The 15,037-nt window shown below is 40.8% G+C and overlaps 1 protein-coding gene across 4 annotated transcripts in view; it reads right to left on the reverse strand.

Moving 5' to 3' along the window:
- Window positions 1-15,037, reverse strand: part of EIF4ENIF1 (eukaryotic translation initiation factor 4E nuclear import factor 1) — a 53,878-nt gene that overhangs the window by 38,465 nt on the left and 376 nt on the right. For 3 of the 4 annotated variants that reach the window (XM_006869277.1, XM_006869276.1, XM_006869279.1), the window contains exons 2-3: window positions 14,168-14,284; window positions 621-694 (exon numbers count right to left, since the gene is read on the reverse strand). In XM_006869277.1, coding sequence (XP_006869339.1) covers window positions 621-694; window positions 14,168-14,257 — 164 coding nt within the window. In that variant the 5' untranslated portion in view covers window positions 14,258-14,284. Of the gene's footprint in view, window positions 1-620; window positions 695-14,167; window positions 14,285-14,941 lie in introns of all 4 variants that reach the window. The other variant, XM_006869278.1, reaches the window with a different exon arrangement.

Consider the following 15,037-nt stretch of genomic DNA (forward strand, 5'->3'; position numbering starts at 1 on the left):
TGTCCCAGGGAGAGAGGGACCTTTAGACAGCACCAGGCACAGCGATACCAAAGGAATATTCCTTGAGTAAACGAGTACCTCACAGCCTCAAACTCCTTGTCAGGAAAGGAGATAGCAGTTACCTCCTGCAGTAGTTGTGAGGATTACTTGGTGTTTTAGAGCAGAACAACTGTAATTCGCTGAGACAAGAGAAACCACAGAATGAGAAGACCACTCAGCTTTCTTATTACTACTATTGCTAATGTCATCTGCTTCGGGATAAAATGGAGTATGTCCGCCATGACAACATTATTCGAAGTACATTCTTCATCAATGGTGAGATAGTAGGTACAGGCTTAATAAGCATCTGAATAATCCATATACAAGGGTGAGTCAAAAAGTATTGCTAAACAGTCATAAAACCATTTATTAAATAAAAATATAAAAATGTGAAGCTATTGTTTCTCAACATATCTAGGTCTGTACCTTCTGAAAGTGGTGTTTCCATTTCTCTAGCCTGTCCCCAAAGAATTCTGCACTCTTTGACTTACATCACATCAAAATGGCAGGTTTGTAATCCTCTTAATTTACCATATCTGGTGTAACCGAAATTTCATGACTAGATGCACACACCCTCATACCTGTCATATTTTTCAGAGAGGCATGAAGGTCTCTGTTTGGAATAGGGACGTTCTTTTATATCCAAGAGCTCCTCCTTAAAAGAGAAATTAAATGGTGATTTAGAAGCAGGCCACAAAGTTGCAATTGATTTTTGTTCTGAATAATTCTGAGGGTCTACCTTAAGCATTTCAAGTAGTGCTCATTTCTACCTTAACTTGTTCCAGAAATGACTAGTGTCAGATCCAGGTCAGCAGTATTATCAAATAACTTATGAGTGATCAGCTTCTTGATAACACACGTTTCACTCATAAGCTGCTATTCAATAAAGTTATATTCAGTAACAGTGAATGTTCATTAAGGTACAGAAATGTTTGCATAAAACTTTGCATAAAACTTCCAAGTTAATCTTAAGTGTCATTAAGATTCCAATTAACAAGTGGGTAGTTTTTTTTAATGTATATTAGAGTTTTGAGAATAAAATAGCAATCCATAGCTAACATCATATTCGATTATAGAAGACTGAAAGTTTTTTCCCTAAGATTAGGAACTACACAAGGAAGCCCTCTTTTGCCTCTTCTACTGAACAAAGTACTGGAAGGTCTAGTCAGAACAATCAAGTAAGAAATAAAAGGCATCCAAATACAAAAGGAAGACAAAAACTAATTCTATTTACAGATTACATGATTTTATATAGAGAAAATTACAAAGAATACACACACAAAACTATTGTTGTTATTAAGTGCCGCTGGTTCAGTTCTGACTCATAGCAACTCTGTGTAGGGTTTCCAAGAAGCAGGTGCTGGTTTGAACTGCTGACTTTGTAGCTAGCAGTCCAGTGCTTACCCTACAGTGCCATACCAGGACAAAAAACGATTAGGGCTAATAAACTCAGCATAGTTGCAGAATACAAGATCAACACACAGAAATATTTCTAAATATTAGCAATGACTATTCTGAAAATGAAATTAAGAAAATTCCTTTTATGTTATTAGCAAAATAATAAAAGGCTTAGAAATACATTTAGCCAAGACTTGTACAGTGTTCCCCATCTGTAGCAAATAAGAGAAAACTCAAAGACGTATGGAAACAATTAGTTCAACTCAGTTTGCCTGCGACACTCAGCCTCCACAACCTGATGATTAGCTAGCTAGAGGGTATCCGGCTATCACTACCAACTGCTCTGAAAGGGAACACATTAAAAGGTCCTGGATAGAGTGGGAAAGAAATGTGGAACAAAATTCTAAATCATTAAAAATAGATCAGGCTTACTAGTGGGATAGAGACTGGTGGAACCCCTGAGACTATGGCCTTTAGTCACCATTCAGGTCTGGAACTATACTCACCCTCGAGGCTCAATTTTCAGCAAAACAACAGACAGGCCTATAAGAGAACAGTTAACACTAGAGAGATTAAGTGTGTGCTCCTAGAACATAACAAGGCAGCATTTACCCAAGGACAAAGTTCAGAAGGGTTAAGAAAAATGGAGGAATGGAAATGGGAAGCAGGGAGGAAGGAGGATTAAGTTACATTGTGGGGATTACAATCAGAGATAAAATCAACCGTTATGAATTGTTGAATGGAAAACTGATTTGATCTGTAAACCTTCACCCAATTCACAATTAAAAACAAAAAAACTTGTACATCAAAAACTATAGAACATTGTTGGGCTAAATGAGTTCAATGGAATGACTTCCTATGTTCATGGATTTGTTGTTGTCAGGTGCTATCCATTTGGGTCTGACTCAGTGACCCTATGTATAACAGAGTGAAACACTGCCTAGTCCTGTACCATCCTCACAAGTGGCTATGTTTGAGCCCACTGTTGTAGCCACTGTGTCAATCCAATTTGTTGAGGGTCTTCCTGTTTCTTTCTACCAAGCATGATGTCCTTCTCCAGGGATCAATCCTTCCTGATAACATGTCCAAAATCTGGCCATCCTCACATCTAAGAAGCATTCTGGCCATACTTCTGCCAAGACAGATTTGCTTTTTCTGGCAATCCATGGCATATTCTGTATTCTTCAACATCACAATTCAAACACATCAGTTATTCTTACATGTTAATTATTCATTGTCTAAATAAGACTGTGTTGCCTGCATGTTGCAGGTTACTAATGAACCTTCCTCCAACCCTGATGCCACATTCTTCTTCACATAAGTCCTGATTCTTCGAATATTTGCTCAGCATACAGATTGAACAGTATGGTGAAAGGACTGGAAGACTAACGCTATTAAGTAATGTAATAATGCACAGTAATCTACAGATTCAATACACTCTATCAAAATTCCAATGGCCTTTTTTCTTGTAGAACTGGAAAAGCTAATCCTAAAATCCATATGGAATTATAAGGGGCTCCAAATAATTAAAACAATCCTGAAAAAGTTGCAGAACTTACACTTCTAATTTCAAAATATACATGAAGTTACAGCAATCACAAGTGTGTGATACTGGTGAAAGGACAGACACATAGACCAAAGGAAAATAACAGAGTCCAAAAATAAACCTGTACATTTTAGTCAATTGGTTTTCAATGAGGATGTTGAAAGCCATTCAGTGAAAGAGCAGACCTACATTAGCAGGTGCTGGGACAACTGGATGGATATTCACATGTAGAAAAGTGACATGGTGAGCCTCTACCTTTGCCCATATGCAAAATTTACCTCAAAATGTATCAGAGAACTAAACCATAAAATTGTTAGAAAACGTAACCATGTATGTTCCTGCCCTTGGATTTGGCAATGGTTTTAGATAACCAAAAAGCACAACTTCATTAAAATTAAAAACGGTGGTGCAAAGAGCATTATTAAGGTAATGAAAAAACCCAAGGAATGGAAAAATTATGTACAAATCCTGGTTCTGATAAGGATCCAGTATCTACAACATATAAAGAACTCCTACAAGGAGCTCTGGTAGCGTAGTGGTTATGAATTGGGCTGTGAACCTTAAAGTCAGCAGTTCAAAACTACCAGCCGCTCCGTGGGAGAAAGATGAGGCTTTCTACTCCCGTAAAGATTTACACCCATGGAAACCCTGTATAGGATCGCTATGGGTCGGAACCGACTTGATGGCACTTAACAACAACAACAATTCAATACCAAAGACAAACAACCCAATCCAATTAAAAATGGACATAGGACTTGAAGAGACATTTTTCCAAGGAAGATAGCCTTGAAAAGATGCTTGTCATTGTTGTTGTTATTAAGTACAGTTGAGTCAGTTCTGACCTGTAGTGACCCTATACAGGGTTTCCGTGGAACAGCTGGTGAGCTTGAACTACCAACCTGGCGGTTCAAAGCGACTTTGCAGTTCAACGCATTAATCCACAGTGCTACAACAGGACCCCATGCTTGTCATTGTTGTTGTTGTTAAGTGCCATCAAGTCAGTTCCGACCCATAGCAACTCTGGATAGGGTTTCCGAGGAGCAGCTGGTGAGCTTGAACCACCAACCTTGCAGTTCTAATGGCTTTGCAGTCTGGCACATTAACTCACAGCGCCACACCAGGATTCCACTTATGCTTGTCATTAGTCATTATAAAAATGCAAATCAAAACCACAAAAAGATACCAGTTCACTAGGATGGCTGAGAGTTCTAATGTGGCACTATAGGATCCGCACTGGACTGTTAACTACAAGGTCAGCAGCTGAAACCCACCAGCTGCTCTCAGAAATGCTATACAGGGTGGTTACAAACCAGTTTGATAGCACACAACAACGAGGATAGCTAAAAACAATTTTAAATCATTTTGGTAAATTCAGATGAACAAAACTTAGATTAATAAGTGTTGGCAGTGATATGGAGAAATGCCTCATTTATAGCAGGCAGGCCTGTAAAATGGTGCAGCTTCAATGGAAAACAATATATTGCTTCCTCAAGAAGTTAAACATAAAACTATCACGGGATCTAGCAACTTCACTCCTAGATATGCTCATAAGAATTAAAAGCAGAGACTCAAACAGATACCTGTACACTAATGTTCATAGCAGCATTATTCACAGTGGTCAAAATGTAGAAACAATCTAAATGCCTATTAGTTGATAAACGGATAAACAAAATGTGGTATATGCATGCAAGGGAAGATTTATTTAACCAGAAAAGGGAATGGCTGTGCTACATAAATAACATGAATGGACCTTGAAAACATGCTCAGTGAAAGAAGCCAGAGACCAAAAAAACAAAATCACATATGATTTCATTTCTCTGAAATGTCCAGTATAGGCAAACCTATGGGGACAGAAAGCAGAATAGTGGCTGCTAAGGGGTGAGGAGACGGGAATGAGGAGTGATTGCTAACACTTTGAGGCTTCCTTCTGGTGTAATGACAATGTTCTGTGCTGTTGTTGTTAGGTACCATTGAGTTGGTTATGATTCACAGCAACCTTATGCACAAGACAATGAAACACTGTCCCGTTCAGGGCCATCCTCACAATCACTGTTAAGCTTGAGCTCATTGATGCTGTCACTGTGCCAGTCCATCCTGTTGGGGGTCTCCCTCTTTATTGCTGACCCTCCACTTTACCAGCATGATGGGCTTCTCCAGGAACTAGTACCTCCTGATAACATGTCTGAAGTATGAGAGATGAAGTTTCACCATCTTGGCTTCTGACACATATTTGTTTGTTCTGCTGGTAGTCCACAGTACTTTTAATATCCTCTCCAACTCAAATACATCAATTCTTCTGTGGTCTTCTTATTCACTGTACAACTTTTGCAAGCATATGAGGATATTAAAAACACCATGGGTTGGGTAAGGTGTACCCTAGTCCTCACACTTGAACACTTTAAAGAGGTCTTTTGCAACAGATTTGCCTAATGCAATACGTCATTTGTTTTCTTGACTGCTGCTTCTGTGAGTGTTGACAGTAAATGAAGTCTTTGTCAACTTCAATCTTTTCTCCATGATCCTCCATTTATCATGTTATTTATTGCTCCAGTGGTTAAGGATTTTTGTTTTGTTCTGTGTTAGATAATGATAATGGCTGCATGACTTTGTGAACAGACTAAACACCACTGAATTGTACACTTTACAAATGCAAATTTTATGTATATGAATTATATCTCAATTAAAAATTATTTTTAAAAAATGAAATGATGTTTCAGTTACCAGAGTATATGTGTTCAATTTAAATACTGCTCTAATTACCAACTGAAAAATGCCATCTACTGTCAGGTACAAAAAAAGTTACTCAGGTAGGTAAAACATTTGAATTGTTGTTAAGTGCTGTCAAGTTGGTTCCAACTCATAATGATCCTGTATAGGGTTTCTAAGGAGCAACTGGTGGGTCTTTACTACTGACCTTGTGATAAGCAGTCCAGTGCTTATCCCTCAGTGCCACATCTGTTCCCATATTACAATTTTCTTTGTTGACTTTATGCTCAGCACATATTGGTGTGAACCAATGACCAGGTGACAGCTGTATAAACTTGACAGGTCTCTAAACTGAGAGCAGGAGTGAAAGCAGAGAGCCAGCTGCACATGGGCAGCAACTAGGCCTACAGTGCTACTTGTGCCAGGGTGCAACTGTGACCCAGGGCAGCGGCTAAACACAGCTCAGCTCACCAGTCTGTAGGAGGTCAAGAACCATTTCCCTCATGATTAGGGTAAAGAGAAAAAACTCTTGGGTTGTCAGAGCTGCTGGGGAGAACTAAAAACATCTAGATACGGTCCTTGCTGTTTTTGAGAGCAGGGTTTCTTAGTTCCGCAGCCTAAAGGAACACAAGACCCTATGAAACCATATGCAATTTCTGCAGTATGCATTCATGCCTTAAAAAGATCTCCAGTGGACCACAAAGAGGTTAAGAAATAATATTTTATAGTTAGCATGTTTCCCAAATGTGGTCCATGGTCTACCTGGATGTTCAGGGAGACTTTTCTCACAGGGTTTAGAGAACTGAATGTGAGGTACTCTCTTAGGATGTAAAAGATGACGTCTCAGCCTGAGGGGAGTTCCCACTCAGGCGAGGAGAGAATTATCAGTAAAATGCTCTCAGGAGCATACAGAGTTTGCTCTTTCCATAACTGTCCACAGAACACTTCCTGTGTGCCAGACACATTCCCAGGTATACGCAGATGATGCTTGTCCCTGCCCCCAGGGCTTTTCCATTCTCTCAAGAGAAGTATACCTGAGCTTGCCATGTCAACAGATGTCATTCATTCCTATAAAGGAATCCCTCTGGTATATTTTTCAAAGAAAACCTCCAATCTGGCTGAAGGCAAAATCCTTGGGAAGTGCCCCTCACACTGGGAGGGCTTCTTCCCAAAAGGAATGTGAAATTGATCTTTAGTAAAATCTTAAGGACCCACAGGCATTTCCTGTGATAAGCAGGTCACAGATCTATTCACTGAAATTAGCATCTGGACACCTGAAGAGTTAATGCTGGAGACCTCACTTTTTAAACAGGTTTCTAAAACCGGACCAGGCAGCAACACACTGCTAATTGCCTAAAAGTCACACACCCAAGAAGTATGCTCATTTTCTAAGTTGCAGTGTTCATCAAGAATTCAGCAAGCTTCCCCCAAAATCTATGTGGGAATTACCACTACGGACGACACCCACATTCTGTGATTAGTACTGAAGTTGGAAGCACATGAATTTGATTATAGGCCCACAATAGCAGTTTCCTTCTGTAGAAATCCCAGGCAGCAGCTCTACACTGTGAGGATACATTCTGACATTCTAAAAGAATTTCACACAAGTCACGTATAGAAAGGGGAAATATTCTTGGCTTTTATAAGCTAGTAACTTTTTACTAATAAGCTAGTAAAAAGTTAATTTTTAAAAAAATTAAAAGAAAAAAAAAAAAAGCCAGTTTTATTGTTTATGGTCAAAGCACCTAGAAGTGGCCCAATATCTCTCCTGTGTATGTGCTTGGCTCTCCCTAAAGGCTAACATCCCAAGAACAGTATATAGGCTGGGCCTGTTTTTGGCATCTTCTCCCAAACCCAGCCTCACACATAGGGCCTGGCCCATCAGGCTCTCAAATGGTTACTGAACTGGCCTGAAATTTCATTCTACAGAGTCATGTAATTTTTATAAAAAGATTATAAACTTTTGCAAAGTATGTCACAATGGGATAATGACATTTATATTTGGGACCCAGGGCACCAGTGAACTACTAAAATGGGGAATGTGGGATACATTCCAGAGTCACCCATTCTTTCGTGTGTGAGGTCGCAAAGGGGTGCCATTTTGAAAACTTCTTGCAGGTGAGGATTTAAACCGGATCAAATGAGTTGACCGTTGACTTTCATACTGGATTCACCAAGCTGATTTGGTGTAGACTTTCTTCTTTGAAAGACTTTACTTGAAACTGAGAAAAAGGAAACTGTAAAGGTAGGAAAACCTGTTTTTTTCCATTCATGTTTTTTCTGTTGACTTGGCCAACATAATAAAAAATAAACCCTGGCATTTAAATGCATTTATACAACTGATAGAAACAATGTAAAACAGTAAGTAAGTAAGTAGAAAAATAAATTGAAAATCATTTTTAGGGTTGGCAGCATTACATTGAATTCTGATTTCACATTGAATTGGGATGGCACCTATAATAAATATAAACCATGACACTTAGACAATAAGCATCTTGATCTAATATTGCCGTTTTCCTTATGTTATTGTTGAGTGCTACATCATTCTAATACCTCCCCCATCTGTATTACACCATAAGCAATGTTTCAGTACTCAGCTGCTATCCAAAAGGCTGGCTGTTTAAACCACCAGCTGCTTCATGGGAGAAAGATGTGGCAATCTACTTCCATAGAGATTATAGCCTTAGAAACCCTATAGAGCAGTTCTACTTCATCCTATAGGTTGCTATGAGTCAAAATCAACTCAAGGGCCAACAGGCTTGGTTTTGCTTTTGCTTTGTGTGGCAGACATTTTTCTAAGCATTTGATATGCATTTGCTCCTTCAGTCCCCATAGAAATCCTATGAAGTACGTATTATTCCACTCTCACTTTACAGATGAGGGAAAAGGATGAGATACCGAAGGTAATGGTAGAGTATGGGTCCTAAACAAGGCAGTGGAGGTCAACGGCCTTATCCTCTCTTCCGCTGCCTCTCTTCAGTGGGGAAGGGAAGGGTCTGGCCCCCTCTGGGAGCACTGCCACCATGCTGGGTTTCCATTTGTCCCAGTCCAGTGGGACATCTAGGAACATGGGAACAGATCTCCATTCCTTGAACAGGTTGCTCCTAACTCTGCAACCTCTAACAGTACCCCACTCTTGAATCAAGCATTTCCTTTCTCAAAATTTTCTACATTAAAGGATCCCAGTGTGAAATGACAACTATTAAGTTCTCACTTGAGCAAGCAGAGTTCTCATGGACTCAACGGTCGTGATTCTCAACTTTACAGGATGACTTAAAACTTAACGGTCGTGATTCTCAACTTTACAGGATGACTTAAAACTTAACACGCAAGATCGAACAGCCAGAGGCAGTGTCTATAGGTGATATACTAAGAATGCATAATGACTTTTCATACAGTAATTCTGCTTCCCAGCTATAAACAGGTACCCCTATTTTTATACTAGCTTAAGAAATTTATAGCTAAGTGTGTCACTGAAATGCCATCTTTCATAACCTCAATTTCCTAAAAATACCAACTACTAAGTCATCTAGAAGATGCTTTGTGCAAGAAAAACTTATCCTCTGACTATTGATTTCAGCCGAGGGTTTAAATTACAATTCCTCTTTCCTTAGAGGGTTGACTTCAAGTCTCATAGCTGATTCCAACAAAGCTAAGAGTACTCAAATCACTATTTCAATTGCTCATACATTTTCTGGATGGTTTCAAAGCAAGGAGATAAACAAGGCTGCACCACTGTGACCTACTAGCCCCCCAGTCACAAATTAGGGTGGCCTCCTTCGAAGATCCTCCTGCAAACACTGAGGACTAAAATGGGCCCCCCACTGACCAGTCAAGGTAGTGAACAACACACATGAAGTTATGCCCAGATAGATAATCCAATGCCTACTATCTGACTGGTAGATTTAACATGCAGACTTGACACAGGTCACAAAAGCTGAATGTCCTGAGTGTGTTCTGCTTTGATTCCCTGTTGTCCAACTAGCAGCTGACAGCAGTTACTAAGTAGTGATGAAATACAGGAGCAGAGGTATGTCAACTCTGTGATCTAAGAAGACCTGTCTGTTCACTTAGAGAAAAAACCCCAAAGCCATTTGATTTTGTATTTCAAGCAGAAGATATCATTACTGGAACTGCAGATACTACTCTTCAACAAGGGTCTCTCTCTGACAAGGGTCAGAAAGAGGTGAATGGGTCCCTAGACGTTTTTCCACTAATAAACACCACCTGTCTCCTCTGATTGCCTATGCCAATTCTTCCCAAACTGGAATTAGTCAAAATCCCGTGGTGGTGGTGGTAGTGATGACTGTTGTTTAGTGTCGTCAAGTCATAGTGAACCCTGTATGGCGTTTCTGAGGAGTGGCTGATGAGTTGGAACCACTGACCTTGTAGTTAGCAGCCCAGTGCGTATCCTACAGTGCCACATCTGGTGGAGAGGATGCTAAATGCAGATTGCTGGGGGCCACCCCAGAATTTGTGCTTCAGTACACCTGAAGTGGGATCTGAGATCTTGCATTTCTAACAAATGGCCAGGTGATATGAATGTTAGTTCAGGATCCCACTTTGAGAACCATTGTCTAAACCACGTTCGATTCAAGATTCTCAGGTGAAACCTCATGATCTAACTTTTAGAAGTCCTTCAACATGATCCCACCACTTTTAAATGCTACCAAAATGTCTCAGGAACCTGGCAAGGCAAAATGGACCTGACAGGGCCTAAAAACACAAGGGCTAGGAGTTTCTGGGTGAGAGATAGCCATGAGAAACGTGTCTATAACCAGGCTAGTTCAATATTACAAAGGCATAGAGGAAGGAGCCCCCGTGGAATGATGGTTAAAGTGCTCAGCTGACAAGCACAAAGATAATGGTTTGAAACCCCCAACCACTCTACAGGAGAAAGATGTGGCAGTCTGCTTCCATAAAGACTCTTGTTGTTAAGTCAGTTTTGACTCATAATTACCTTGTGTATGGCTTTCAAGGGATGGCTGGTGGTTTTTAACTGCTGACCTCATGGTGAACAGTCCAGCGCTTATCGTACAGTGCCATAACACCAGGACTATAGCCTGGGAACCCTAAGGCACAGTTCTACTCTGCCCTGTAGAGTTACTATGAACCGCAAATGACTCAATGACAGTGGGTGTGGTTGGGGTTTGAGGCTTGGAGGCAGGCCTCAAAGCACCCAATCTGACTCTAAGTTGAGTGCCTGAAGCACAAAAGACACCCTTCTCAACCCCAAGAAGCAACTACACTTCTGAGTTATCTGACAACACTAACACCATTTTTCAAGTTCCCCAAGGAAGAGTGAAGGAGCTCTGGTAGCGTAGTGGTTACGAGTTGGGCTGCTAACCTCAAGGTCAGCAGTTCAAATCTACCAGCCACTCCACGGTAGATGAGGAAAGTGAGGCTTTGTGCTCCCATAAAGATTTACAGCCTCAGAAACCCTATGCAGGGTCGCTATGAGTCAGTACTGACTCCAATGCACTCCACCACCAAGGAAGAGTGAGGCCTCGCTACTCAAAATATGGCTAGTGGACTAGCAGCATTGCACCACCTAGCAACTAGTTAAAATGCCAGCTCTCTAAGCCCACACTAGGATAAGGCCCACAGGTGATCCTCAGCACATTAAAGTCTGAGAAGTTCACTGTTCCCTGATACAGGGAAACTTTGGCACGATATCTTGAAGGGCACTCAGCCCAACACCTAAACCCTAGACTCCTCCACCTTCATGGGAAAGAAACCTCACACTTGTTATTCCAGAAAACAACTGAATACTAAATTAAGAGTTAACGATTAAGGAGTTCTTTCATTTGCCAATATGTTTGAGGGTTTGTTTTTTTGACATTTTAGTAATGACATCTCATTTATAAAAATTTTCACAAAATACACCACCTGACCCCAAGGTCTGATGTGGCGCTGTGGGCTAAAGCATCAGACTGCAAAGTCGTTTGAACTGCAAAGTCCGTGGTTCAAGCTCCTTGGAAACCCTATACAGGGTCGCTATGGGTCGAAATCAACTCAACTGCACTTATCAACAACATTCATCATTAATGAGGAAAGTTCCCTTCTACTGGGCAGAAATATCGCTAAACACTTTATTATTCCAATGATTTTCTCTTGGTATGTAGATGAGAATGTTACTGTAGAGTCCATTAGGACTCATGTCAACCCCTTGTGTACAGAGAGCTGCTCACTGGGTTTTCAAGGCTGTGACTTTTCAGAATCTATCACCAGGCCTGTCTTCTGAGGTGTCTCTGAGTAGGTTTGAACTGCTAAACTTTCGGGATGAGGGCTCAAATATTATTCTAGTTCTGGAGCTCACAAGCCAGTATTATAATGCTCTACTTGAAGTCCTGGTGTGGCACTGTGAGTTAAAGCACTAGACTGTAAAGTCACTTTGAACTGCAAGATTCTAGTTCACCAGTCGCTCCTTGGAAACCCCTATACAGGGTCACTATGGGTCAGAACTGACTCGATGGCACTTAGCCACATCAACAAAATAATGCTCAGAATGCAGGAACATTCCAAGCAACCTTAAAAAGGAGAAAAGTTAGTTCTCCTCCAGGTCCACACAAAGTGTTGAGAAACATATTTGTAATTAACGTGACAATACTGATACTGTACTATCTTAAAATTGCCATTCATTCAATTATCTTGAATAGAGTAAAAAGTGAGCCTATTTCCAACTAGATTTGGTTAAGACAGCTAAATCCAAACTCCATTGTCATTAACGTAGAAAAATGTTTTTCTTAAATAATTTCTGTAAGGTACATTAATCTAAGCAGGCAGAATTCTGAGTTCTAAGGTCAGACTGTCAAAACTGAACAACACTATTGTTGTTAAGTGCCGCTGAGTCGGTTCTGGACATTAAGCTCCTTTTTTAATTTGCTGGTGGCACAGCAAGTTCTACTCTGAGAGAGACCAGTATCTTCCTCAAAGGCTTAAGAAGGGGCATGGAAATATACATGAAAATGAAATACACTTGACAATCTCAAATCCCTGTGTGAAAGTGATTCAAAAGCCTCTGCTTGGATTCTGCAAGTTCACTACCAGTCAGAATGTTAATTCAAAAAGAGCTGGGAGATTTGAAATCACATAAGCTTATAAAAGCAATTCAAACCAGTTTCTCTTCATTTGATAAGCTTTTTCCGATTCAGAATTCACCTGTCAACATTTTCGGTAATGAACTTTTAAGTTTGGAAACATTACTCAAGCATTCTCAGGTTCGAGAGAAATTACATTTGGAAGAACAAATCTAAATGCAGAACTAGAATGGGATTTAAAAAAAGTTTCTAGAAGGATACTTTAAACTCAAATTCTGCTATACCAAAAAACGCTCTTAAAAAAAAAAACAAAAAACCCCACTAAAACTGAGGGAGTCCAGCTTTTTGTTTTAGTGTTAAAAGAAAAAAACAAAACAAAAAAAGTACTATTCTGACAGCATTTGATACTTTATTGAGTAGGTAAGAATACAGGTACACAAACAAGTTCTGGCCTTAAAATATTAACCAAACAATATCCTGGAAAGCCAGGGACAAATAAGCCATGCTAAGAGTCTACAACTGGGTTTATAATGAAGAAAGATCATAGATCTAGATCCCAACAGCCTTCCATATGTCCCAATTGCTTTAACACTCTTCACCTCATTTTATGGACTCCAGCCCATCACATTTCAGGGACCCAGGAATGATTTCATAACTTAACTGAGTTTTTAAAAAACATTCAGTAGCCAATGAAATAACTGAAACAATATCAACAACCTTAACGTTACCTCCCGGGAAAAAAACAGATGCTTAGGAGTGCACTTAAAAATTACCCTAAGTGTTTTAGCTAGGGGAATATGATTGAAGTCTTATGCTTGTGAGGCCACATCCAATTTGTAACATGAAATAAAAAAGCAGAATTTAAAAATCCAGTTACCGTGGGCCAAGCACAATAAAGGGTATTCCTGGGGGAGGGCGCAAGGAATCACCTCTCAAGGAAACATCAACACAAAACACACTGATTCTGGGAGCATCCCAGAGCTAGAATTCTCATCATACAGGAAGTGAATCAACAACATACCAGTTACAGAGATGAATTAAAAAACTTGAATGACAATGTATACTGATCCGCAAATTTATATGGGATCTGAGCCTATATTCCCTTCACCTGAAAGCTACTTAGAAGCAAAATCTGTATGTTCTTGATACTCACAGTTCCAGAAAAAAGTTCCTGGTATAGTGCTGTAATAGAAGCATTGAACTGCTAACCCTGATTCAAATTCACCAGCCACTCCTCAGAAATGCTATATGGAGTGGTTATGAATCGGAACTACCTCGATGGCATATAACAACCACAGCTGATACTCAGTTCATATATTGGGCCAGAATGAGAGAAAGGCAGCTTTAGATGATACTAATGAAGTGTTTACACAATGTTACCAAACCTCACTACATATAAAGAAACACTATTTCATTAGTACTACACCACTACACCTACTTTTGTATATCGATGAGGGGATTTGGAGGTCAACTTCTTCAGGTCAAGGAAAGCATCTCCATTTTCTGTTTCACCCACACTTCTATCCATGGCTCCTTGGTTTCCAATTCTTTACACCTGGTAAATAAATCAGCACAAAATAGTCTTGGAGAACAGTAAGTTTTCAGAATTCTTGGCTGCTTATGAAATTGATTTTTTTCTCTGACAAAGGCAAGTTTTCAAGACCTTCACAAAACATCCTCACCTAACAATCAGGCTATAAACTAGAAGCCGCTTGGAAATACAGTCCACTAGTACTCAGTTACCAGTAAAGTATCCCAAGCACCAGCAGGGTAAGGAAAGCAGAAGTGGAAGGTGTCCAACTCAGGGCACAGTCTTTACTCAACGTAAATACAAAAAGAAATCAAGATTAGTCGCTGTCACCCATGGGAACGGTTTGGACGGTGGAGGGGGAAGTTCCCCTGAGGGGGCGACTGGTTGGTGCCAGGGATCAGGGAAACTCCGGCTGTTGAAAAGTGCTTGTCACTTGCCAATGGACGGCGCCAGCTGCCCCTTATTAACCAGGCGCCAGGAATTGGGGACAGGGCCCGAGCGCCCCTCGCCCGGCCCGCAGCACCTGTGGCCATGTCAGGGGCGCCCGCGCCAAGGACGGACCACTAGAGGCGGCTTCAGCTCTGAGACTTGGCTTCCTGGGCCGCGACCCCAACTCCCAGCCCCACGCTCAGGCTCCGGCCTGGCGGCCCCCTCCAAAATAAGGGCGGAGACGGTACTCACAGAGGGAAGGAGGACTGGAGGGAGCCGGGAGACCCAATCCCCCAGCCCGGGCGTTCAGAGCTGGAGCCGGAGCAGGCCCGCCGCCGTCCGCCCCGG

Source organism: Chrysochloris asiatica, unplaced genomic scaffold (assembly GCF_000296735.1).
Source record: "Chrysochloris asiatica unplaced genomic scaffold, ChrAsi1.0 scaffold00128, whole genome shotgun sequence".
NCBI classification, from domain to species: Eukaryota; Metazoa; Chordata; class Mammalia; order Afrosoricida; family Chrysochloridae; genus Chrysochloris; species Chrysochloris asiatica.